This window comes from Clinocottus analis, unplaced genomic scaffold (assembly GCF_023055335.1).
Source record: "Clinocottus analis isolate CAN_PGR_092001 unplaced genomic scaffold, fCliAna1.0.p SCAF_17, whole genome shotgun sequence".
In the NCBI taxonomy this organism is placed as follows: Eukaryota; Metazoa; Chordata; class Actinopteri; order Perciformes; family Cottidae; genus Clinocottus; species Clinocottus analis.
The window spans coordinates 12,454,863-12,481,303 of NW_027175898.1; the positions used below are offsets into that span (position 1 = coordinate 12,454,863).

The window sequence follows — 26,441 nt, forward strand, 5'->3', positions numbered from 1 at the left end:
ACCACCGCTCGTCCTCCTGCGTGTCTCTCTCCGTCCCGTTCTCACAAACCTGAGGTCTCAAAATGTCTCTTGGACTCCAGATTGAGCAGATTGGATTTTGGAGGTCAAAGGTCACTGTGACCTCACAAAACGATTCAAGATTGAATATGCTAATTATGACAATTTCACACAAACGCGTAATAGGGTAAAATAATGAAATGATGACACTGAGACGCTAATTTTAGTTCAAAATGCAGAGTGTGAGATATTTTCACTTTGTCTTGACAACCAGATATTTTCACTTTTTTTCCAAATACATTTTTGGTTCTTGTTTGAAACCATTAATTGTACTTTGAATCTCTAAAATGATAATGTTCCACCATTTTAGCGGTCTATTATTTGTCTCTGTATGTTCCAGTCCTTCACTGCAGATGTCCTTGTACCTTTTTACTTTTCAGTCAGTACGTCTCACTTTGCACAATGCAAGTGAATCTGAATGAATTCTGAATTCACAACAGACCTTCATGACTTCAAGACCATCAGAGCATGAAGTATGTAAATGTCTTTAGCATCCGCAGTCTGCAGTCTGCATGCTATTATAGCAGACAAAGACGTAACCCGAAACAAAAGAAATGTCGAAAAGGATCAACCTTGAGAGAAAATGAAACTTTTGTTTTGGCGTTAATTTCCGAGCGAGCGTTGGAACAAAGCTTTTTATTTGTTCAAGTGAAGCACGGCGTCTCACAACGGAGCGGCGCTCCTGCTGTATTTTCATTGATCTGGAAAAGCCAGTACACGGATAACATGCAGTCCCCTTCAATCCAACTAAATCTCTCTCCACATCTGTCGGTGCCAAAACAGCTCAATGCGAGCAGAGTGTGCGAGTCTTTTGCAGCGCTGCTCCTGATCGCAGCTCTCAGAGACCGAGACGCTGCAGCGCCGCGTCTGCAGGAAGCTGCCATGATGTGCAACATAAATAAATGAGTGCAGTAGAAGATACCCTCCAGGAAAGAGGCAGATTGGCTTTTATTCAATGAGTTTCCAAGATCTCTGTGAGAAATGAAGATTATTGATTTTACGTAACTATCCTTTAGCCCACTTTTATTACTAACACTTAAAAATATTGATAATAATCTGTCAAAAGCGAAGCTCCTTTAAATGTGAGAATGTTCATCTTTTCCTCGCCTTTATATTATTGTAAACGGATCAATTTGGACCGGAGAAAATAAGACACAACCTCATCTTGGGCTCTGTTTTCTGATGTTTCATGGAATAAACAACTCATTGAGGAAATAATTGGCACGTTAATTGACAATAAAGAATTCTAAATTGCAGTCAAAGATATTTGGCATTAGATGTGTGAGAGGAAGCAGCGCTCTGTTCTCTCTCAGACAGCATCAAGGATTCTCCAGTGAATCTCCCAATCAAGTTTTTTTTTCCATAAACTTCATAAATTATTAGATGGAGAATTCGATGGCCTATTTAACAAAGCCTGATGAGGTTTAACTTGTGAATTTAATTCCTGTTTACTCTCTTATAAAGTGTTTTGCTGGATATTCTTAAATTCATGCATGCAGATGGATTTAATGACTATATAACTAGAAACTAGAGAGAGGAAGGACTTGTCTGATTATTATTTTTATTATTATTATTATTATTATTACTATTATTAGCACCTAAACAATTTGTTAATGAATTGTTAAATGTTTTTTAATATGGAATTCAGGTCATTTCTGTTGCCTTCATATGGTTCCCAACATGCAGACGGCTGAATCGATGTCGAGAAGCTAACAGTGACGAGTATGCTTTGGGGCGGGGCTTACTGTGATTGACAGGTCACTAACAGAGCCGTACACAGCGTCTCTACGTCACTCCGACGCAGTCGAAATATTGTCACATGCTATATTAATGCTCTGAATCCCATATATAGCAACAGTGGGTCAATTAATCTGCAATGTTGATGAGATATCTTCTGCTTCTTTTTATCATATATGACAGTAGATTAAATATCTCTGGGTTTTGGACATTTTGTCAGCCAAAATCTGCAATTTGTAGACGTCGCTTTCTGCACTTAGGAATTGTAAAGGGCACTTTTTCCACAATATTTAACATTTCTTAGACTAAACAATTCATCAAGAAAATAATTGGTTGATTAATTCAAAGTTGAAAACCATCATTAGTTGCATCTCTTTTTTTTATAATTCTGTTAACACAAGTTTATTTCTTCTTTCTTTCCCCCACTTGCTTCACACTGCAAAGGATTTTAAAAAAATAAATTCATAGACTGATCTGGCGAAAAAGGAATCACCCAGACAACGCACTGAAAAATTGTCTCACTGAGTATTTTGTGGTTTATTAAACTGATACATGAGAGATAATAACTGCAGAGTGTTGCATTTATTGCAGCACCCTCAACAAGGCGGAACATGCCGATTTAATCTCTCTCGGTTTATTTAACCTCGTGCTTCTGCAGCCGCTGCGTGATGTGACAGCTTTCGGCTCAGACGTGTTATGGAAATGTTACGTCTACGTGTATTAAGACACGAGACTACCGTGTAAAAGGTACATCACACATTACCTAAAAATGTATGTCTGAAAGGGCGTTTAATAATCGCCTTCATGACAGCTTATAGTTTGCATTGTGTGTCGAAAATGTGTATAAGAACCAACTCTGAGCGTGACTATTTTGTTTATTTCACCGCACATATAGAAATGACTTCATAATAGGAGGGAAGGAAAAAAAAAAACATGCTGTGCAAAATACAACATATTGCATAGCTGACTGTACATCCATTATGCTCATGGCCTGAGTGTTTGTGCTCTGAAAGATATGTTTAATGCACCGGCTGCAGTGAAGCAGACTGCGCGGCGGGGATGTGATCGACCTGTGTGTGTCGTGTAGGAAGGTGAGGGGGAAAATATATGTTTATGTGACTAACATCACAATCAAAAACGCACTCGGTAATGCAGAGGCAGAAGGGGATGTCGGAGAAACGTTCCCACACATTTCTGTTTACCCGGCAACTCAGACGAGGGAATTGATTTGTGTTTTTTTGATATTTAAGGAAGCCAGGACAGGAGAAAAAGAAGAAAAAAACACACACTAGGGAGTTTAGTTCGACAAACTTTATTCTTTTTGTCGTGAATCAAAAAGATCTACAACTGAAAAAAAATGGGAAAACAAAAGCCGCAGTCGACGCAGTTGTCACATTTGTCATTGGTTTCAGACAGCAGCAGTTGTACTGACTGTAAAGCAGATGTTTTATTGAGATAAGAGACGCTTTTCTCTTATAGTGTGACGAGTGTTCGTCAAGTAAAGCAGCGATAAATATGACGTAATGAATATGACATAATAAAATGATACGACGTGCATAAAGAGCATTAGAAAGTGTATAAAGATACAACTGACTATTACGACGAATTACCGGGCCCATCTCAGGCTGAGGGGCGACAACGACCCCCAACGTGAGTTGTTTATGTCGAGTCCACTGACTCTACTTTGTAACTTTGACCTTTATGTGCACTTTGTAACTTAATTAAAACCAGCTTCACAGAGATAGGATGTTCGAAGAGCTTTTTGACAATCTCAGAATACTCTGCCTTGATTTAAATCAAGAGTTGAAACGGACTTTAAAGTTTTTATTTTCAGGGTAAAGTATCACGTCTGAGGTTACGCATAGACGAGTGTATTCGGTTTTTCAAAACAAAAAAAAATTCCGACCTGGATTTTTTTCGTTTATTTTTTATTCATTTATTCTTTCTCTGCAGAGTATTCAGTCGAGGGTCAGTCTTTGACATTTTTTTGGACTATTAAAAGTATTTTTCCATTCCCTACAAATCTTTTAAATTGAATTGATTTCATTTTTGAAAAAAATTCAGAAGGTGTTTCTCACTTTAGAAGGATTCAAACAACATCATAAAATCAACAACATATGAATATGAAATAACTCTAATTTGCTTTTTGATTACGCTTTCATAAAGAGTTCATTAAAAAAACATGAAAAATCTTCATCAAGTGAAAAGAGTCAAATCACCAGAGAGGCAGACTTAAACTAAACTTGCAACATAATGCAAATATCTATTATATACCAAAGCAGCTGTAATTACGTGGTTAAATTAAACAAGCTAATTGTTGTGAGGATAAATGAATCCCCGGATCTTGAACTGTTTTTTTCCTCCGCGCCCAACCCCGAGAGGGAAGCAGCATTTTGTATAATTAAAATTGCATTTTATTTATTTTGCATGCATGGCACATCAAAGAATCCTTTCAGGAGGAGATATTTCTTGACATCCCTCTTCTTTGTCACAGTTTCACATAGTCACAGTGTAGTTTTACTGATTTGTTTTACATGTATACCCAAATTAGGCTTTATTCAGAATGCAGCGTTTCCAGATTATTCAGGTTTTTTGTATTTAGCACATTTAGGATGTGCGTCTCTGTGAGGGTTTTACTGCAGTTTGCAACATACAGCCTCTTGCGTGTTTACAGTTTTACGCAAACCAACAGTTTGCAGAGATAGATTCATGCCCAAAAGAAAAATCCGATATTGGAGGTCGGCATGAGAAACATTCCTACCTTTTAAACATGATGAAAGACTTGAAGATGTTGTTCAAGGATTGAAAGAGAGATGCTGTTTTCTCAGCGGTGAACAAAGTCCGCGAGCTGCTTCGCTAGTCTGGTTCACAGCCCAGTATCACGGCAGTTTGGGAAACACTCACGAAATGCAATCAATTGCTTACATGGACAAAAAAAAATGTCGTTAAGGACGAATATAATGCCAATGAAAAGTCATTTAGAAGCCTTCTTAATATTAGACACGAATGAAATGCCTCCAGGTGACGAAGCGGCTGTCAGCGCAAGTGACGTACAAAAAGACGACTATTGGTGGAGGGGTCCAACAAACAGGACTTTCAACGAGAAGACCAGCGTTCAACGCCATGTTGTGGTTTTATTGTCGTGGTTTTGTTGCCTCAACATAACTGTACGCAATAGTTTTAAGCCCAACCGTGATGCTTTACCTAAACCTAACTTTCATTATTCATTTCATGTTGTCACAAAGAACCAATCGTTCTGAGGGATCAGACTTTTTTTTTTTTACAATTCGATTGCAACAGATTGCATTTCGTGACCATTTCACAAACTGCTGAGAGACTGTGTTGGCTTATACAGGTGTGTGCGTGTGTGCGTGTGTGCGAGAGATTGTGCCTTTGTGTTGGACGGCTGTGATTTTAGCAGAAAAAATCCCTGTGAAACATCCTGTTGTTCTCTGGTTATAGGATGAATATGTATATAAACATATTGGGTTAATGCTCAAGAGGAGCCGACTGAGGAGTCCCTCCCTCTCTTCCTTCCCCCCGCCCCCTCCCTCCCTCCTTCCTCCTTTACCTTCCTCCCTCCCTCCTTCCCTTCCTTCAGCATGAGCCCACAATGTCTCAATAACCTTCAAAGTATCCCCCTCCCCATATCTGCCTCGTCTTTCTGCGCCATCCGCATGCAGCACGCATCCACAGGGACGCGTGACAAACACTCTGAAATGTTGTACTCTAAATTCCCGCTCAGTGCATTTGTAGTGGAGCTCCTCACCAGATTAAGTCTCGTTCCAAAATGAGATATTCACCGTTTAAAAAAAGCGGCACCGTTGCAAAACGATTGCTCGCCTGGAAGCAAAACTCACTGTGAATTTATCACTGGATGTGTGAGCAAAGTCAAAACCTTTGCTGATGACAAGAGCGTGTGTCGCTGCATATAAGCATTGCTTGTTAAACATTTTCTAGCTAATGAAGCCTTTCCATTTTTCTTACTTTTTGCCTCGTCCTTGAACTGCCCACTTTGTGCTCACACTAAGCTGATGTAACGATCGCTTCACCATCTAAATAGTGTTTACTGGGGAACATCTTCTTTTATGTCCACACATCTCATCAGGGCAACAGGTTGAGCGTTGCACACACACACACACACAGTCTTCAGGTTAGCTTAAAAACAATGCACCACAGAGATAAAATGCCTTTAAATGCTTTATCACCAGCATTACGTACAACGAGTGACAACAGATTATTGGGTCCAAAAAATATTTCGGCCGCATCCGTGCAATTTTAATGAGGAATGCCGCCGATTTGTTTTTCAAAAGTCTCAATGAACTGGGAATTAGAGCGTGTTTATCTTCTTTACTGTCAGATCTTCCCCAGGGAAACAGAACATTTCAGCCGAGTACAGTCACAAGAGGGATTTAATTCAAGTCCTCTGCATTTAATTGGCCGTTAAAAAGTAGGCGGGTCGTAAAGTAGCGCTGCGATACGGAGCTTCGTATGACAAAAAGTTGATGAATTGATGTTACGATAGTTTTGGTTTTCATTGGTTGGTTCTAGCATACGCCATGATTTGTTTCACGGGAAGAAAAGATGGTCTAACTATTTATAAAAAAATACTTATATACTGTTAAATAGTTGCACAATGTGCTTGGAGATGCGATCTTAAACTTTTCATTTCGTCTTGACTTCAGCTCTTAGGATGCTGGACATAGATGGTGTCGGCTGTAGCTGCGTTTAAGACGCAGAACTAGATATGAGAGGCTGCACAGCATCAGCAGCTTCAGCGGACGCGTAAGAACAACAGAGGTTTACGTTCAAGTGACGAAACCCTGGAGCTGCAGCAGAGATCATTCCTCTTATCTGTTGGAGGGCAGAGAGGAATCCTGACGTCATAAAGCAGCCCCGTCTGCTCGAAAACACGTTTACATACAACGAAATGTTCTCAACGTGGACGAGGCTTCCACTCGGGAGACTGCGGTTCCCTTCCCGTATGAACAAAGTACTTTTGTTGCCAAAACATGTAACCAGGTGGTAGTTTTGTTGCATAAAACCAACCAAGTACTTTTCCTGCCATTTTGTTTTGTTTTGTTCCAATGTTTTGTTTGATGTTCTTTTTCTTTACTGAACTTATTCACAAAGTCGTAAAACGGTTCAGTCCGGAAGAAAAAACGTTTCCCAAGAAAACAAAATTGAGAGAGCAAAAATTCAGAGATGTATTTTTCTTTTGGTTCATTTGGAGTACTTATCATGAAACGTACTTACAAAGAAATGTACTTTGAAGTACTTTAACTAAAACTCAAAACGTCATAAACATAAAAGCCGTTGCCAGCTTTAAAGTGTTGCAGTATTTCAGTGTGTCATTAGACGACAGTCATCTCTTCCTAATGCCCATTAGGAGGCAGATACTTGATGCATAAGTGAGTGGATGAATGAATTAATAGTGTTTTTGTGAAGTGGATCCATGATATGCTTACATTTAAATGCACCCGTCTTTCCCTCTTGAACATTACCACTAAATGACTAACAGAAGTCGGGTAATGGCTCACATTTATATCTTTTAACTATCTTTCATACCAACAATTACTGTGTAATAAAAATACCTCATGTCGAAATGAGAATTGCTCCCTGCAGGGCATGTTGCTTGTGACCAGTTTCACCTCAGTGATTCTCTCTCTGCTCTCTCTCCTGCAGAGGCACCGCCCTCTGGGATGTCCAAGAATGGATACTTCTTTCAAGAAATGGGTGAGTCTGAGCCACCGCCAGAGCATATCCTCTTTTGACCGCTTTCATCGTTGCCATTATTACGTATTTACATTTGTTTGTTGTTCTTATCGTATCTGCTGGTTTTATTGTTTCATCTATTCTGTTTAATCAGAGTTTAAATGTTACTTTTGTTTGTTTTCTTCTGTTGTTACGTGGCAGGTATCTCTTTTTAAAGGTGCTCAAGAAATAAAGTTATTGCTATTATATACAGTCAAGCCAGTTTTTTACAATGGAAACCAAAGCAAGCAATAAAAAGGAATACATGAGTTGTATTCGGGGGTTTAGTGCTAGCTGTTTAAATATTAGTCAACTGGGAATGACCACATGAGCAAATGTTTCAACGGACTTATATAGTTTCATCGTGGTGAGACTGAAATATGCTGGCAGCCGAACATCTCAGTGGTATGAGGTGTTTAAATGTCAAATTGTTTTATTGGCTCTGTTGCATGCCATTTACTTGAGTGATTTGTGAGTGTTAAAGAAAAAAGGTTTATGAATTTCAACTGGATTATTCTATATCCTCACCTGGAGATCATACAGTAAGACACCAACACCAATGGGAGGAGACGCAATGTGAATAGTAAAGCGTGAGCGTTTAATGACGGGTAGTGGGATTTTTTTGTATTAATTATTTGCATATTGCCAATGATGTCGCAAAAGATGTAATTTACAGATTAGAGCTGCAGCACAGACACCGAAAAAAAACAACTCTCCCAGCTCTCACACTCCACTGCATTTGGATATAAATAATAAACTTCGCTCCGGCTGTTATGATAACGGCAGTTTCATTACCTTCAAGCCAAGGAGAGGCTCCCAATTAGTATGTGCAGCACAAGCAGTCAGGACAGAGTATGCTTGCATTGGATCTCCCTGTCTCCCCACAGCCAATTATCCTCCTCCTGCAACACACAGATTCACTCAGCAGAATCGGGGACGGCCTCCCGCTGCAGCCCGACACAACTGTCGTTATTTGGCAAAACACTTTTTGGATATAAATGCAATTTTATTCTTGTCGGCGGGCGAGCGTCGTCCACCGTCGTCACCTCAGAGGTTCGTTAGTGACGGTCGGTCTGGAAGCCGGGTGCAGTCGCTCCACGTGAAAAATGATGATGAAAATGATTGTTTTATGTCTCGCGCTGCAGACGTGATCCTGTTGTACCGCTGCCTTCTGTGCGCGTCATGATGAGTGTGAGTAGTTGTCTCCGAGTCATGTCAACGCTCGACGTGCTCCTTCAGTGTGCTCGCGAAGCAATTGTGAGTGGATCTGATCACAAATGCAATCACTACACTAAATACAAAAACTACAACAACAAAAAATGCAATTTGTAAAAAATGGGAATGACGAAGAAAACACAAACACAAATGATTCTTTTTTGTGTAATAAGACGACACTTCTGCGGAAATAATTTAGCCAGACTACGATTATTTTTGGTGATTCTTCCGTGATTTTTATCTGTGAATTTGTGGATTTTGTGGATTTAATTCAGGGATTCCTGTGGAAATGGTTTAGCGGTGATCATTTTAGTAATTCAATTTACCGCCTGAACAGTAGCGACACTCATTTCATACATGAGACTTACGAGCTTTGAGCTTGATGTCTTACTTGATCATTGTGTATACATTTTCCATGATTGGTGGGCGAGGTGATGCGTCTTTACGGTGGGAAACGTTTTCAACCCTCGGAAAGTTCCACACAACGAAAGACCAACACGACCTTCATCCATCCAGTAAATAGTCATCTTTACTTGTACACATATTCAGACACTTGATGCCATTATTTCCAACTATCCTCTCACAAAGCCAGAGGACTGCATTGACAAAAGTACGACGCACAGCACAGGAGCTGCTGGCTTACCGCCGCCTCCATGGGTTGGTTGCTTGTGTTATTGTGTGAGTGTAGGGAATATTTAAATCACCAAATGTCAAACAATAATACGAATCAACCCGTCGAGGCAGCACTGCACTGAAACTGCTGTTTTAGGTGAGACTTTCTTTTGAGGGTGCCACGTCCACAGCAGAACATTGCTTTGTTTCTGTGTAAAAAAAACTTAGTTTACAATGAAATATTTAAAAGAAAAGCAGCCAATCATCTTAATTGAGTCAGGCTGAAACTAGTAAATGTTGTAAAAAAATCTAGTCAAAATGATTACGCATTACTTTGTGTGTTAATTGTCTGCCATTTGGGCAAAATGAGACATTGGAAGTTGTCCCATTGGCCTTTGGCATTACAAATTAATCAAAACAATAACTTGGCAGATGAATCTATTCACGTGAACGATTGTTGGTCGCGGCCTCAGACGATCTGCGTTGTGCAATTCTCAGCACAAAAGTTGGAAACATCTTTAATGATGCGAGCGCGCTCCGGCGTGGCTGTTCGTATCTCTGTAGTCTCTCCGTACGTCACATGTCAAAGGCTGCTGCAGAACGCCGCGCATGGTTCCAAGGAAACGCATCAATCATTCAGTGTTTTCATATCAAACATCCCTCGTCTCAGGAATCCCAATGTGGAAAGAATCCAGATTGAGATTTTTAATCAAATCGACCCTAAATCTGATAATGTACTTCTATATGTGGAGTTCGAATACAAAATAAATAAATAAAATAGATAGGAGAGTAGAAAGCAGATACAATATTTACAAAGCAAGTGATACATATTCCAAAAAAGTTCTTCTGAAATCGAGGTCAAACCGTGGATTTGCTTCCTCCTGCTCGGCAAGCGCTGTTCTCTCTCAAGGTGGTTTGAAAGTCGCGGCCCAGCCGGGGAGTCTGAGACACAGCGAGGTTCAAATAATGTCAAGTGCTGAGGGATGATCCCGATGCAAGACAAACTGGATGAACTGAAATTCGCGGGGCCCTCCTCACGGATAAGGTCAGCAGATAAAGAGCACGAGCATTGTTCTCGTCGCATCAAGCCCCCGATCGCCGGATGATATTTGGGAGCCCACTAGTTAATGTAGGTTTGGATTTGAGAGGCTGCTCTGTCGGGAAGAGAGAGAGAAAAAATAGAAGAAAAACCCCGGGATGAGTCATACAAACAGGCTCCGGGCTGAGTGCTGTGATGCTTCCGACCATACAAAATTCTGCCGTTACGAACCGACTACCTGCTGAATCATGGGAGATTTGTCTTCGCATCAAAACAACCAACGACCAACGGCGTCGCTTTGACAATCTCCGCCATTTGTTTTTAGACTCTCGGTCCTCTGCTTACACCTGGTTATGCATTAAAGCAGGCGCACGCAATTATAATTCAAAGAGGTCCAGCGAGAGGAAATTTCCTCGAGCAAAGGTCTGGAACGTCTTAATGTCTTTCACCCGCGTTATGATTCGGCGCCTTATGATCAAACGCTTTTCTGCGCCCTGAGTTTGGATTTGAGCGGGTACGTTTGTCTCGTGATGGCACCACATGAAATGACTTCTCTCGGACTATTGTCCTGCCTCTTCCTCCCCCGTGTGTGTGTGTGTGTGTGTGTGTGTTCTTATCTCAATGCACAGATTGATTGGCTGAGTAGCGTCACATGAGATAAGCAGCGCCGTAAAGGCGGGGAAAGCTGCGCGGGTTAAAATAGAAACGCTCTGTCTGAAATTGTTAAAATTGTGTAATAATCCATCAGTTTTTGGTGCGGGCCCTGTGAGTGACCTCTGCATTGTAATAACAACAATCAATGAATCTCTCCCAGGTAAATGAATGGGAACAGGTTTGATTGATCCACAAAGAAAAACTGAATTTTTGTCGTTTCAATCAAATCAATATTCACAAAAATTGTAGCCGTCACATCCACCAATACATAATTCCACATTATTACAGAGCGAGCTACATCTTTGGTTATCGTTTGGTTAACTCTTAAACCTTTTCAACGTTTTCCTCCATGAAATAATTAAGGCTTGATCGCGTTTCGACCTCAATACAGATTTTCAGTGGTTTCTGACTCTTATTCAAGATCAAAATCGGACCAATTATGAAATATAACAGAGCTGGAACTGTTAACCCACTTAAATCTCATTTGTGTAGAAGATTTCCTTTTTCTCCATCTTCTATGATAGTAAACTGAATATCTTTGAACGGTTGTATTGTTAAGATGTCACCATCAGCTCTTGTGATTTAAGTATCTATTTCATACTCATACTTTAAACGACCAAATGATTCATGAATAAATAGAGAAAACAATTACAATATTAATGAATAAAGTGTTAGTTACAGGCCTAAATATATAACACACCTATAAAAAGGCTGTTTTTAACCACATATTGTTGTTAAAACCCTTTTTTTTTTACTCTCAAACTGGAGTCAAATCTAAGAGCATATTTGACATGTGAGCCTCCCGCTGACACGCTTCAGATGACACTAAAACAATATTTGCGTCTAATTCAGAGGATTTTCTTTTTCTTTCTTTTTTTAAAGCACCAGATGCCTATTAAAGTGCCAGGACGGTTCATTGACTAGCAGATAAGGTGTCACAGAGAGGCATAATTTCTTCTTCAGTAATAATATTTTGTCGCTGTCTGAACCTCTTGTTAAGCACAAATCTGACAGGATTTCACTTTCACAGGATTTTTTTTCCTTCTTATGTTGTTAGTGAACGTTATTTTATACTAATAATACTTTATTTTTGTACTTTCGTTAGCAGAGCCTCCTATGTTTTGGTATTACTATTGATGTATTAATTTAAAAAAGATATTCATTGTATTCTGCCAACATAACACTTGGAAATGTACATGCTTGTATGAATGGATTCTTTCTTATATTTTTACGAATGCATAAGCATCGTTTGTCCCACAAGTTGAGCTGTCTGGTGACATATTGTGCAGTAAACACTCAGTAATTCCTGTGCTTGCCAGCTGCTTTGGCTGAAGATGATAATAACAAGAATGAAAGCGGGCTGGCTGCCCCGGCCTGGTCGCCGGTGAGGTTTCAGGAGGTGACCCTGTGCTGTTGTGTCCCCAGAGCAGCGGGAGGTGGAGCAGGAGGAGGGCAGCGAGGGCCGAGAGGAGGGACAAGAATCGCCGATCGCCTGCGGAGATGACATCCACCTCTACGACAACCAGATCAGCCCTGGGCCAGGTCAGTGCAGAGAGCGAGAGCGTGAAAGAGAGATTTTCTTTTCTGTTTTAACCCTGTCTTTAATCCAAGCACAAAAAAGCTGAACGATGTCAACGGGCTTGTGAAAGACGTTTTCTTATTCCAGAAGCAGAACCAGAAGGTTTTCCGTCGACTCTCTATGCAGGAACCCCTCTTGTAAAATATCATCTCGCTGCAACCGCTGACCTGATCTGATTTTAAGTGGAACTGTCACAATCAGCTCGCCTCGGTATAAAAAAAAAAAATAAAAATAAAGGTTATGAATTGACAAGCTGCCCCTCTGAATAGGCCAGTTAATAACCTCCTCCGCTGTGATCCGTATCAACTGTTATGTCCTTTCTTTGCTCCTTTTTGGAGACGTTATTATATCGCAACGTGAGGCACCCTCTTCAGAGGCCGTGCGTGACTACAGTCATGGCAGATCTCCCGAGGCGTCACGAAGGAAAGCCAGCAAAAAAAAAAAAAACAAAGATGAAAAAAACAAAACTCAGAACATCTTGAACTAATTTCCACGCTGGCGTCCACCCAGAGCCTGATGGCAGGTGCCGACTTGACAGACAGCTCCCTCAGCTGCAGGTGCAGGTGATTTTTTTGACCCCGCCACCAAAAAAAAAAAAAAACATGTGTCAACAGGTGACCGTTGCCGTGGCAACAGTCAAAGGTGCACCACGCGGAGGGAGGGAGGGAAAGAGAGAGAGAGAGAGAGATGCCCATTCCCTTTGAATGTGACAGGTGACCATGTCACTCGGGCTCATTCTCCATACATAGTAACACTTAAGGCGTCTGACAAGAGAGCTGGAGCGCCGCAAGATGGGAACAAGTTAGGAGCGCTCTCTCTCTCTCTCTCTCTCTCTCTCTCTCTCTCTCTCTCTCTCTCTCTCTCTCTCTCTCTCTCTCTCTCTGAGTGTCAGGTCTAAAATAAGAGCGTTCAGTGCTGTGGTGTAAACTGTCATGGCGGAACAGATTACACCGTAAATACTCATTATCCTGAACGTTAACATGGGAGGTGTTCACACCTGAATTATGAGACCAAAAAATACAACTTTCTGAAATGTTTTGGTTATATGGTGGAAAGCACACTTTATAATGCTACCACGCCAGCTACTGAGATGTTTTGCAGCTGTTGAGGAAGGGTTCCTGCGTTTTCTCCTTCACAGCATCACACGACAAAGGAACATGAGGAAAAACAGAAACATAACGTGAGAATGTTGGAAAGCGAATAAAGTAGCTGAGAGCACATCATTTTCACCGTCAGAATTAAGGAAAACCATTGCCACTTCAAAAAGATGAGACCAAAACATTTTTTTGTTTTTTTATTGGACCATCAGTAGTAAATATTACATTCACACTGCAATACTTCAGGGCTGTTTAAAAACAGCCATTGGTAATAATGTGCTACAGCTTCTTCTTCTTTGGTGCAGTAAAACATTTCCTTCCTAAAAACGAGAAGCGTCATCTCATTGATAAAAAAACAAAACTGCCTAAAAATAACATAGTACACATCATATTTCCAGTCAAGGTTATTATATTAATGCCGGCGGCAGCAGGCGTTATGTTTTCCGGTTGTCTGTCCGCCTGATCTCTTCTCAGCGATATTTTAGGACACCCGGAGGGGAATTTTTTCAAGTTTTCCTCGAAAAAAACAAACAATGAAGCGATCAGAGGTCAAAGGTCACCGTGGCCCAACGTCCATCGCATTCTCGTGATAGCCCGATAAATGCCTGGAGGGAAATGTAGCACTTGCACTCAAGGTTGAACTGATTAGGCGGTCAAAGGTCGCCTTGACCTCAAAACGAACGCGTTCTCGCCCAAGAGTTTATATGCTAATTCGGTCAATTTCACACAAATGTCTAACAGGATGAAATGAGGAAGTGATGACACTCTGGACAGGCATGTCAGACAATAATTGAAGTCTATATAGCTCAACGTGCCTCGAGGGCTTTCACGATCTGTACGGCACACAACACCCTCTGCACTGGGATCCTCAGCCCCGAGAACAAGAATAAAATGATAATCAGGAGGTTGGTGTAATCACAGCAAAGCATCTATTGCTTGTGTGTGTAGACTCAACCAACATAGCAAAAATTACAACATAGCTAAATGACCAAAAACGACACACAGATGTAAACGCATATGAAGAAAATGTACCCGGAAGTCGTGAAACAGATATAACCTGATGTATTCCTCCTCCCCCGCACACATCCAACCAAGTCTAGTTGTCACATACATTCGACCCCAGAGTCATTAGCTGTTTGCGTGCCCGTTTCTGCTGTTAATTTGTCACAATTGATCATCATATTTGTATTATTCCATGTCAGCAGGCCACTGTGGAATATGTCCAGCGCATCAAATCAATGTAAGACTCCAAACGGGACTTTTAATCACATCCTGTCTGGCTAAATAAGCAGCGGTGTGGAAAAGCAAACAGATGAGTGATTACATACAGCAGCTCCTATCAAAATCTAATTTCAAAAAACATCTGTCTGTTGTAATTAATTCAGAGATCTGCGTGCGTCTCACTGTGGCTTCTTTCATGAGAAAATGTAGTCATGTTTTGGACGCTTTTGTAATTCGGGTCTCATGCCAGCCCGGTTTCTGGGACAGTATTCAATCTTGACCTTTATGATATCGTGCCTGTTGGATGTTTAACTGCAACCTATTAAAGATGTGTTTTATAAGGGCGTCCAACATTTGAGTTATTTAAACAGACTCTTTTTGATTTATTGTCCTGAATACGAATACAGCGGCAGATTCGTTTTTTTCTTCTTCTCCACTTTCATGTCATTTTCACCTAAATGGATTCATCTTTAAATAGTTATGTGCTCATCTGTCTCATCTCATCAAGCTTGATTTGTTTGTTTAATTTGTTTTTTCCGTCAAATTTCATCAAATAAAAAAAACTGACTGAGAAATAAGAAGAGCGTAGGCACATTTCGATGACAAAGTGGATTTTAGTGACTATGAATTTGCACAGACCTTGAGGTGAAGTTTGTGGTCGCTGGTCAGCATAAAGGAGCATCTGTGAGACTGACAATGAGAATTGTGTCATCAGTAGTATATGATCCATTCACAGTAAAACACGTTGGAACCACTATTGGTAATGTACCGTGCGATTCTATAGGTCGTCTTTGTTTCTCGGCGCAGACGAAATGTTCAACGAGACAAAAAAAAAAAAGACAAAGCTCTCAAAATGTGCTGAATGTCGAGTTTTTGTGGCAGAGACATTCAGAAAGTGATTCTCTCTCCAGACCTGTGGCGGCCAAACTACGACCCGCTGCTCATTTTTAATTAAAATATAACATTATGAAAATATATATAATAATACTTTCTAATACATTGTGCTAGGATGTAGATTGTACATCCTGGTTCAAACCCTAGTTGACTACATTTAGTGACATTAACGAAAGTGTTAACTTCTTTGCCCAGAAACCAATATTTTACTATTTCTGCCTCTTCTGTTTATTAAATCTTGATTTGATCCAGAGTCACGCTTTAAATGGCCGTTTTAATCTTTTAAATGTGCCCATAGGTCATGAGCAGAAAACAGTACTTGGCAAGTTATGCATGTTTTAACTTATTTTTGTACATATTTCCATTTTAAGTGTGCACTTAGTTAGTTCAGAAGTATTGAATTCATTTAAATTATATTTACAAGCAGCAAATGCAGAAATACTTTTTGTAGACATTTGACAGAAAATCTAATTTCTATGAGGATTTATGATCTAATTTTATAGTAACTGGTTCAAAACTACACATTTATGGTGACTTCTTCTCAAACAACGTAGCCTCAACAGCCTGTAAGGTTTTTATTAGCAAAGGTTAGACATAGAAAGAGTTAATAGAAATAACGTGCATGTGAGCTAGAAACCTGATATGAGCTTTTCTAAAAGCCCTAAAAAGAGAGAAAAATAGAAACTAATGACCCAAAGTCAAGTTAAATGATTATTCACCACAAAATCTGTTTGACATTAAAGCAGTTGAGCCTCGTTTGGTTTAATATTCAACGACAGAGAATCGGTCAATAGGTACAAATTTGTAATCCATATTTGGACACGACAGTATTTTTTTAACAAGTACTCTCCTGAGATGTACTTTTAAATGATAGTTAAAGGTTATTGATGTGTCTGGTTGAATGAAAATAAACTTAAAAATGACAAATAAAAACACTTTTACAGCTTTCTGGCCAGTCTGCGCTCGTATTCTTCACTTTAAGAAATAAAAAGCACTTGAATGGGCGAGAAATTGGTTTTACCAAGAGAAAAAAGAAGCTGAGAACAGGATTAATATTTTCTTATCGCCAATTTCTTTATCCAGCGCCAGCAAACAGTTTAAAGTTGTCACTTATCCAGAGAAAGTACTCAGCGGCTACCTGATGGATAGACACCTGGTTGTCAGAAGACCCTGAACCAGTTGTATTTCTATCAGCTGAGGCAAATGTTAGCACTTTAAGAGTGATTCTTCTTTAATTCTTCTTTGTGTTCTTATCCATTACATTGTGTAATTCTTCTATTATCTGCGTTAGGACGTCTCTGCAGAAATATCAGCATCCTCGTGTTTGGGATGAAGAGGCGGTAACACATGTTGTTTTAGGGCGTTTGTGGCATCAGGCGAAGATAAAACAAAGTGATTGAGCGTTAGAAGATTAGGATTGAAGTACTTACTGGAAATGTTGTCAGCTGGCACTGTATTACAAGGTTGTTGGTTACTGTCTGTGTGTTTCTTTTTTCCCATCATTTTGACATGATCTTATCCATTCTTCTCTCTTCAGAGAACTTTGTCATGAAGCTGTCAAGTGCCCTCCATAAATAGAATTGATTTCATGATTATGTATCTGCCAGCGCTGGGCTCACTTCCATTTCAGTTCAATCAATTTGGCGAAATATTGAAGTGGAAAAGTCACGAAGAAGGACGGCCGTCTGTCACACTGGGAACTTGAGGATTTAGATTTTGACCAAGGTCAGTACTTGACCTTGGTCAAAATCTAAATCCTCAACCTTGGTAACTGTGTGGGGTTTTGTTTCATGGACACGGCATACTTAAAATGAAGAGGAATAAAGGCACAGATTTCAATTTCCATCAGAGGATTACATAATTTAAAGTCACCAATTCTGTAGTAAATGAAATAGAGTGCCACGGGTTGAGGTAACTCTGTATTATCCTGATCCTCAGGGTTTGTATAGATTAGATTCGATTAGCCTTTATTGTCTCCTTTAGGGGACGTTTGTCTCGGGCATTCAAGAGAACACAGGTGACGTAGCGGCACACTGCCTTTACATAAATACACACAATCGAGTTACAATTAACATTCAAGGACACACAAGGATCCATATAGACGGGCTGGACCCATCCAGCATTCGTTACTTTACCTACACGAATACAAATGCGCTGTAATTCGTTTATGTACGATACATGGAAGCATTTCGTATGTTATCCGTGTATCTCATGAACGAGGAAGTATAAAAGCACACGCGGGACGGGCGATGGGGTCGGAGGACGGGCCCAACGAACAACAAACAACCAGCTGTTTGTTCATCCATGTATCAGAAGTCAGTTTGTTTATTTGTCACGTAACGTGTATGTCGTCACGGCTTTTCCTAAAATTAACTAAGTATTTTTTTCTGGCTAAAACTAACTATGTTTGAACTTTTCCTGAATGCTACTAAGTAGTTTCATTGAGTAAACCTAACAAAGTATTTTGACAAACTTTTCTTCAATCTTAAGAAAGTTTTTTACGGACTTTTTTATTTTACAAAAAAAAATATTTAAAAAACAAATGATCCAAAAACGAGCGTAAAGTGATGCCTTTTGCTAGACTTTTGTAGGACAAACTAGTTTGTAGTATCATACTATCCAGAGAACGTACAGTGAAGATGCCCGACACCGAGTTATTGCACATTTCCCTCCAATGAATAATGATGAACACCCAACGATGATTCTTTTAACTCATTAACATATAGCAATGTGTAAAACCCGAGACATTTTGCATATAACAAAAGAAGGAAGTATTTTTTCCCGTGTGGTTTGGATTCACATCTGGCAGATATCTGAAAAATCCACTTAATAATACGGTCGATCGGATCGCTGCACCTCTGCAGTTTTACACTGACGACAAAATAAAATAACCTTGGCACGTCAAACGTGAAAAACAGATGGGAAACGTCTTCTCGGTATGACGAAAGTGAGAAAAAAAATCTACCTTTTGTGTGAGTTAAAACAATTTTCTACACGACCAAACCAATTATTTCTATATTTCATAACACATATTTAAAATGCATACAGACACACTACCCAGTTTGGCCCAAGGACACTTGAGATTTTTTCCTATCACGCAGTAATTCCGCCATTCTCAGTCACCACCCTGCAACCCTTAATGACTAAAATAATACAACACTCAACTCTGAAATGACATAACACTTGTGGCCGACTGGATATAATCAACAGTTTTAGAGCGACACCGATCAAATAAAGAACCAAGGAGGGACACAAGCCCAAGTCATATTTTAACACTTCCTCTCCCTAATCCTTAAACCCTGCAATTCTCCTGGATTACTTTAAGCCACACAGTATATTGAGACATACAGGAGGCCATTAGAAGGAGGTGATCATTGGGGTAATCTTATATGAATATATGAATATCTCCTTACGGCTGCAGCCTGACGGCAATTAGAGCCGCCGCTCGCTCCCCCCTCCGGGAGCGGATCAACCCAGCCGTGTGCTTTTTGATTGTGAGGCTTTGATGAGCCAAATCCACTGCACACGACACGTGACCCCCCCCTCACGTCACCCCCCCGAGCGCCATCCCCTTTCCCCCTCCATCATAGAGGTAGGCTCCCTTTCTCCCTGCATTGCCTGCAGGGTTTTATGATGGCAAGATATTCAGCGTGGCGATCAAAGACGCCCCCACCCACCCCATCCTTTCCCCTCACGCTCACACTCAAACATGTTCACTTGTGGCTGGATTATTGATATTATGATATCCTAGTGCTTTCCTAAGGCTTATTGGCTTGTTAAAAGGTTTTTTTTTCTTCTTCTTGCTTTACCGTCGCTGAAAGGGAGGAGTTGAGCGCAGATTGAATTCCAGACGGAGGCGACATAGTGCATCACGTGGAGCCGAGGAGGAAAGCCCATGGTAACCTAATAACGTCCTCCCCACAGTAAACGGCGATAACGGGGTTATGTAACGGCAGCGGCGGACCGTTTCATGAGCGTCAGCAGCGGGCTACTGAGTCTGCCAGTTAAGGGACTGAATTGTGTTGAAAACCTCGTTCCCTCCGTTTGTCCCCGTATTGTTTTCTAACATAAAAGCTTTTCCTTCCTTTGTCCCTTTTTTTTTCGACACTGGGAAAATCCAGACCTTTGTACTTTATCTGAGCACTCGCCTCGGCTCCGCAGACGTGTGTATTAAAACCTTATCGGCGGAAAACTTCCAATCCCTGTTCAATGAGAGCATTTACAGACTTGCCTCTTGGCATTTTCAGCACTTTCAGAAAAAAAGAGTCTCAGGCTTTTTGTCTTTACTGGTTGTATATATCTTTATTTCAGGATTTGCAGCATCAGTGATGGACATGCTTTATAATGCAAACACAGAACATTAGGCAAAGATAATCATTTTAGCTCGTACTATTCACATTCAGCAAAAGCAAATGCTTCTTGTACTGTTTAAAAAACTGAAGACAAAGGCTTCAAGGCACCGAACATGAACGGCAACATTCCCAGTTTCAGTCTGCTTGCAAGTCATGTCGTTCCCCATCTCCCTCTCGCCTCATTTCCTGTCTCTCTCTTTACCGTCGACTCTCTAATAAAGAAATAAAATGCCTCAATTTCGGGGCAGTACAGTCATTCTCAGAGGCAGATCAAATCTTTGGTTTTACATTCTGGTCAGATTGTGAATATTAGAACAGAGATGCATAAATGAGGGCATGGATGAACAGGTGAGGGGGGGCTTGGGGAGATATATGTACATATACGATGATCATGTTCTGCAGCACAATGTGCATTTATCTTAATTGCTTCAATGAAGTATTTTCTGCTGACTGCAAATATTAGAGGTATATCAATATAGTACATGCAGTCTTTGTCCAGCAGAATATATGCATTGCAGTTTATGAAGATGTCGTCTTATGGCACAGCGCTAATTAGACCTCGTGTTTTGTTTCTCCTCAGACGCTGACGACTCTGGCTGTGTGTTGCTGAACACATCAAGACGGGTAAGCGTCCATATTCACTGAATGTATGATGTATTATCACTTAAAAGATAAGGTGGTTTCTTTGGCAGTCGGGGAACTTGGCACATTGCTGATAATGAGTGCAGCCATCTTAATTGATCTGTCGAGGAAATTTGACTTCAGATACAAGATTTAAACTCTCACATCTCAAATCTGGTTGGATGGATCGTAGAAAGAAACACGGCGTGTTGAATATTTTAATCACAAGAGCAGAGGAAACATTAGTTCCAATAGTGGCATTTACTTCGTTTGAACCTAAATGCACATTTACGAGTGGGAGCAGTCGTCGCTCCACTCGGTGTCCTGATAGAGCCGAATCAGCCCCGTTTCCAGCAGGTTGAGAGGATAATTACTTCTGCCCTGGGTGCTGCCTTCCTAATATGATTATTGTCAACCTGTTCTCACTCCCAAACTCGTTGAACACCAACACAGTGCACCTCGGCGTCTGATAGTGACGCACAGCGGCGCCCTTTGGCGCCGGGCTCCAATAACCCTAATTCAAACCCATCTCTTTCCTTATTACAGTCAAAGCAACTGATGTCGTATGAAGAGAGAGAAACTCAGGACTTTCACCGATAACGACTGTAATTCTGTTCATATCTTCCTCCGTAACTCGTCCTTACACCGTTTACAAACCCGTCCAAAATGCTGCTGCTGAGCTCTGAACACAATCCAACACATGGTCACACACATAACACCTATTTCAACCTCTCTGCATTGGCTCCCAGTTCATTTCAGAATTCATTTTTACACTAAGGTGCTCACTTATAGAGGCCGACATGGTCGGGCTCAACGGCGCATTAAGGGCCTTCTGAACCCCCTAACCACGAGCCGAGCTCTTAGGTCCTCGAGCCGGGGTTTTCTAAGTGTACCTCGGACACGTTTTAAGACTCAGGGAGATTGCGCTTTCCAGTCGGCAGCCCCCTAAGCTTTTTTATAGGCTCCCAATAAGCTTTTTGAACTCTGTGGACTTCTTCAAAAAGCAGCTAAAAACCAATCTGTTCAGATAGGAATTAAAGTAGCATGTGGTATTTCATGTTTTAACTCCGGTCTCATGTCTGTCCCGCTTATGTAATGTATCCATTCTTTGTTTTATTTATTTGATTTCATTTCTTTGACTCCGATGGGCTTAACTTAACCCCAAAACGATCTGTTCCTCAACCTAAAGAAGCAGGTTTAGCTGCCTGAACCTCAGCAGGTTTCTGACAGAAAGTACTGAAGACAAACGAGTTATGGGTGAGACTGTTTTGCAAATAAACATGAAAGTGGTGGAATTATTTGTGATGGAGGGAGACGTGATTAAATGGGAGCAGTGAATGGAATACGAGAAAGAAGGTTCCTTGTTAATTATCCATTTTTGATCTTCCTCGTAGTCAGTAGCTTGAACTTCATTACATCTGGGTATGTTTTTTATCGAGCTCTTTCGGCTGAGTCATGAGTATCATCTGACACATCTGAGTCCCAGTCTACCACTTATACTTCCCTACATACTGTAATAGCCCACAGCTCCACAGCGCACAGTCGACAGCACGCTGAGGTTTGTAAAAACCAATCCAATTTCTGTAAGATGTGCTTGACAACTGAATGGCTCTTCTGTCAGCGTGAATATCTTCTCATGCCACTCCACGGTTCGCCCGCACACATTGTTCCACGTTAGGAGCTTGTTCTTGTCTCAGTGTGCTACCTGGGAAAAGCAAAGCATCAGAATGGGATTAGGCTTGATAAATCCTATCAATTAAAATATACCTGAGCGTTGCTGATGTGAATCTCCTGGACTCAGGGAAGCCGAATGTTGTTTGCTGATACAGGACATTTCCGGATGTAAAGAACTGCTCCCCAGCTGGAGCGTTTGTTGATCTCAACAAAACATCTGTGATGTTGTTTTTCTGCTTGACGGTCCTGCAGTTTTGATGTCTAGCCGGAGGTCCTCTGTGTGTTCACCATTCGTTATCTTAATTGGCTTCATTCTTCACATTCGTGGACAGACCTGTATGCAGATTTTCATTCCAAACAAACACACCTGCAGCTGATTTTATTGATTGTAACATGTTCAACCGGAGAGGAGGGACCCCTCACGGGATCAGACTTTACTTTGACAGACGCCTCTTCGTGGAAAATGACCAAGTGGATTACAGACAAACAGTATAAAGGGACACAAAACTACTACAAACCCGCATTCCCACGAGTAAAAAAAAAAAAGATTGGTGTTTGGGTTGAAAATAAATATGCTTCTCATGTAAAATAAGTATGTTTGTAGTTATTTTACATGGCGGTACTTTAGTATGTAAGTCACGAAACAAAACGACGGTAAAATAAGTCAACGCTGACACGAACAGCGGTCTCCTGGGTTAACGTCTGTAGTTGTTGGACCCATCCACCCTTCACTCCCATCAATCTGAAGACTTTCTCACTTTTTATGCTGTGTGAGCTGCTCTGACCGTCTTATAATGAGGCGGATCGGTCTACGTTGGAGTTTGTTGAAAGTTTGTGCATCTGAATTTCTCGGCTTTTCAGGGAAGAGTAGACAGCGATGAATTATAATAATCAAACCGGCTGATGAGGAAGGCGTGCAGACGTCTTTCTCAGAGTCCGCCCGAAAGAGAAAGAGTTATTCTGTTGGAATGTTATTAAGATAAAAGACAATTTTGGTGGAATGTCTAATGTGTGGATCAAAATTCAAATTAGACTCGAAAGCTTCCGACTCACGACTGAGACGATGCTTCTCGTTCTCTGAGCGCTGGAATTTTGGAATATCTGTGAATTGATGAGATCCATTACAGTTAACATCAGGATTAATATTCATGTAGTCCTATGGAAATATACAGTGAATCAACCCCATGGTCTCTGATTAGTCGATGGGCTATTTTATCTGATCTTCAAACTGAATTGGCATCTTTTTTTGAATTGGCAAGAAAAAGAAAAAAGCTAAACATAAATATTTTTTGAACTTTTGGAGTATTGATTCGACAAAACAAAACTTTTAAAGATGACTAATTTCAATTTATCAATGAATTGTCACAATAATTGGCAGATTAGCATGTGTGAGAATATAAAGCCGCTTTAATATGCCACTAGTTTCCAAGTAGACTGTTCAAATTACTCCAACAAACTTTGCTTCCAGTAACCATTTTGCAGATACATTCCTGTAAAGATATGAGAGTATAAAGCAGCTCCTCGGGGGCGGGGGAGAGGGGCGTTGGTTTGGTGGCCAAAATAGTCAAGAGCTGGATGTCGTCAGTTTGTTGTGCCTTGTTCCTGCCAATAGCTCGCCTGCTTCCTCTCACTAATCCCACCGTTCTGTTTTACGCTTCTGTTTATTTGCACTCCCTTTCTGTTTTTTTGTTTTTTTTTACATGGTCACATCCTCACTTTCCGACCCAGAATGTTGTAGAGGATTTATTGCTTGCACTGGTCGATATTCAGAACACATTTGAATACGGTGAGGTTTCTGCTACATCTGCGTGCTTCTCGCTCTCTTTAGCAACAATCCAGGACATTTTCGGAGAATCCCCTAATGCCCTATCCAGCAGACACAGCGTGGACTGCAACGGCGCTCATGTTGCATTGTTCATCAGACCAGCAATACATCTCAAAGTTATTTTGCAATTTGCACATTTTTAAAAAATGCTTGGAAAACCGAACCCCAAACCTGACAGATCCATGAGCAATACAAACAAATCAAATGTATTTATAGAGCTCAATACACAAATAGCTTCAAAGACTCTAGACATGGACTCAGCTAGGAGCTTGTCTTTAAAAAAAAAAAAAAAAAGAACAGCAGGGAATCCACTCATCTGCAGAATTTCTGTCAATCACCCGATCGATGGGCTGGAGGACTGGTGGGCGTCTGGGCTCTTAATCGAGCTGTGTTCTCCTCTCTATCCATTCGTCTGTCTCGGGGGATTCTCAGACACCGATGGTAAAACTCTTGATGAGCTTTCGATGGGTGAAGCATCTGTTTTTGTGTGCTGCTATTTTAAAATAGGGACAGTATTGTGCTCGGAGGGGGCGGGTACTTTAGGGTTATAAAGCTTAAGGGCACTTGAGGTGTGGTTTGGTAATATAAATGCTCGTCTTTTTTTTGTATGTACCCATGTGGTCCTGTGGACTTTAGACTCACATGAAATAAGTTAATGTCATTTAATTACAATGGTGATTCTGGTCGCCTGATTCTCTGACCACTGACCCCTGAGAGTCACATTTACAATTTGTTAAACGATTCAGGACAGAATTTATGACCTGACAGAAATCTGAACGATCTTCTCCCAGTCAGAGCTTTGATTGACTGAATCAGTAGATTTATACCTCCGGTATCGGGACACAGCTGAAATGGAAATGAAACCTTGTGGGGTTTTGCAAAACTTCATCTGGATTCTAAAAGTAACTGCAGTCAACTAAGTTATGCAGAAAATAAGATTTAATTGCGACAGCGTCTGCCCAGCTTTAGTGAAGTAAAACAATTGTGATTGTCCTCTAAAATGGTCCGTTAACTACTCCGGAAAAATGACTTTTTCTGACACTGATCAACAGAAAAGCTACAATTGTGCTACAGTTGTTAATTTTTGTATTTAACTTTTGTTAAATAACATTTTTTTGTGATTGAAATCTTGCCAAGAATGCAGCCAAGTAACATGGAGGGCAGGAAATAAATAAATAAAAAAGTTGAAAGAACAGTTTGTGGTTTAAACTCCTTTTTTTATAATTACTTGTGTAAAAATATATAATACCTCAGAGGGATTTAGCTTTGCAGGCAATCTTTTGTAATTTCCCCCAACACAATATCAGAGAGATCACGGTGGTATTTCAGCATGTCGGGAATAGTAGAATTCTCTTACAAGTCCAAACCGAAGCTACATCTAAAGAACTATGAAATGATTTGTATGCCTTTGGTCCAACTCTTCAGAAACTAGGGAAGATGCATTTTGACAATGCCTTCCAGTCTTTAAAAATACACTGACTGACATAATCAGCACAGAAATCTCAAATAAAACCGTTTCAGACTGAAAGTATTCCCATGTTTTCCTGCAGTATGTGAAGCTGATGAACTTCGAGGAGGAGATCCGGGCCCACCGGGACCTGGACGGCTTCTTGGCCAAGGCCACAATCCTGCTGGACGAGACCGCGGCCTCCCTGGACGACGTCCTGAAGAGGATGTTGCACCACGTGGGCCAGGACAGCAACTCCTCCGAGCCCACTTGCAACTTCGAGGAGGTGATGAGCATGCTTTTCACGGACGCAGGAGCTCAGGAGGTCAACGGTAAGCGGCGCGCCCGTCGACACGCGCGTATAAACCAGCGGGTATGTGTAAAAAAAACACACGGAACACAATAAGACGTGTGTGCGAGCACACAATCAGCCCAAGACCGTCCCGACACCTGACCTAAAAACATCTGACGTCTGCACATGTCAACACCTGCCCAAAAAATAGCTTCACCTCAGGCTCAGGAGCAGGATTGTCAGACTGACTCGAGAATGGTTCAAGAAGCTTTTAAGACCCAAAGCGGAGTTTGTGATGTTCGAGTCGAGGCGGCTGTCCATTTGCCCCTCAGCTTTTTCCAAGTGGACACAAATAGAACTCGGTGTGCCGA

At 40.9% G+C, this 26,441-nt stretch overlaps 1 protein-coding gene across 3 annotated transcripts in view; it reads left to right on the forward strand.

Annotated features, from left to right (window-relative positions):
* The window catches only part of slc4a11 (solute carrier family 4 member 11), a 99,021-nt gene that overhangs the window by 32,517 nt on the left and 40,063 nt on the right, over window positions 1–26,441 (forward strand). For all 3 annotated transcript variants that reach the window (XM_068580040.1, XM_068580044.1, XM_068580043.1), the window contains exons 2-5: window positions 7,480–7,530; window positions 12,494–12,610; window positions 20,792–20,835; window positions 25,882–26,110. In XM_068580040.1, coding sequence (XP_068436141.1) covers window positions 7,480–7,530; window positions 12,494–12,610; window positions 20,792–20,835; window positions 25,882–26,110 — 441 coding nt within the window. The remainder of the gene's footprint in view (window positions 1–7,479; window positions 7,531–12,493; window positions 12,611–20,791; window positions 20,836–25,881; window positions 26,111–26,441) is intronic.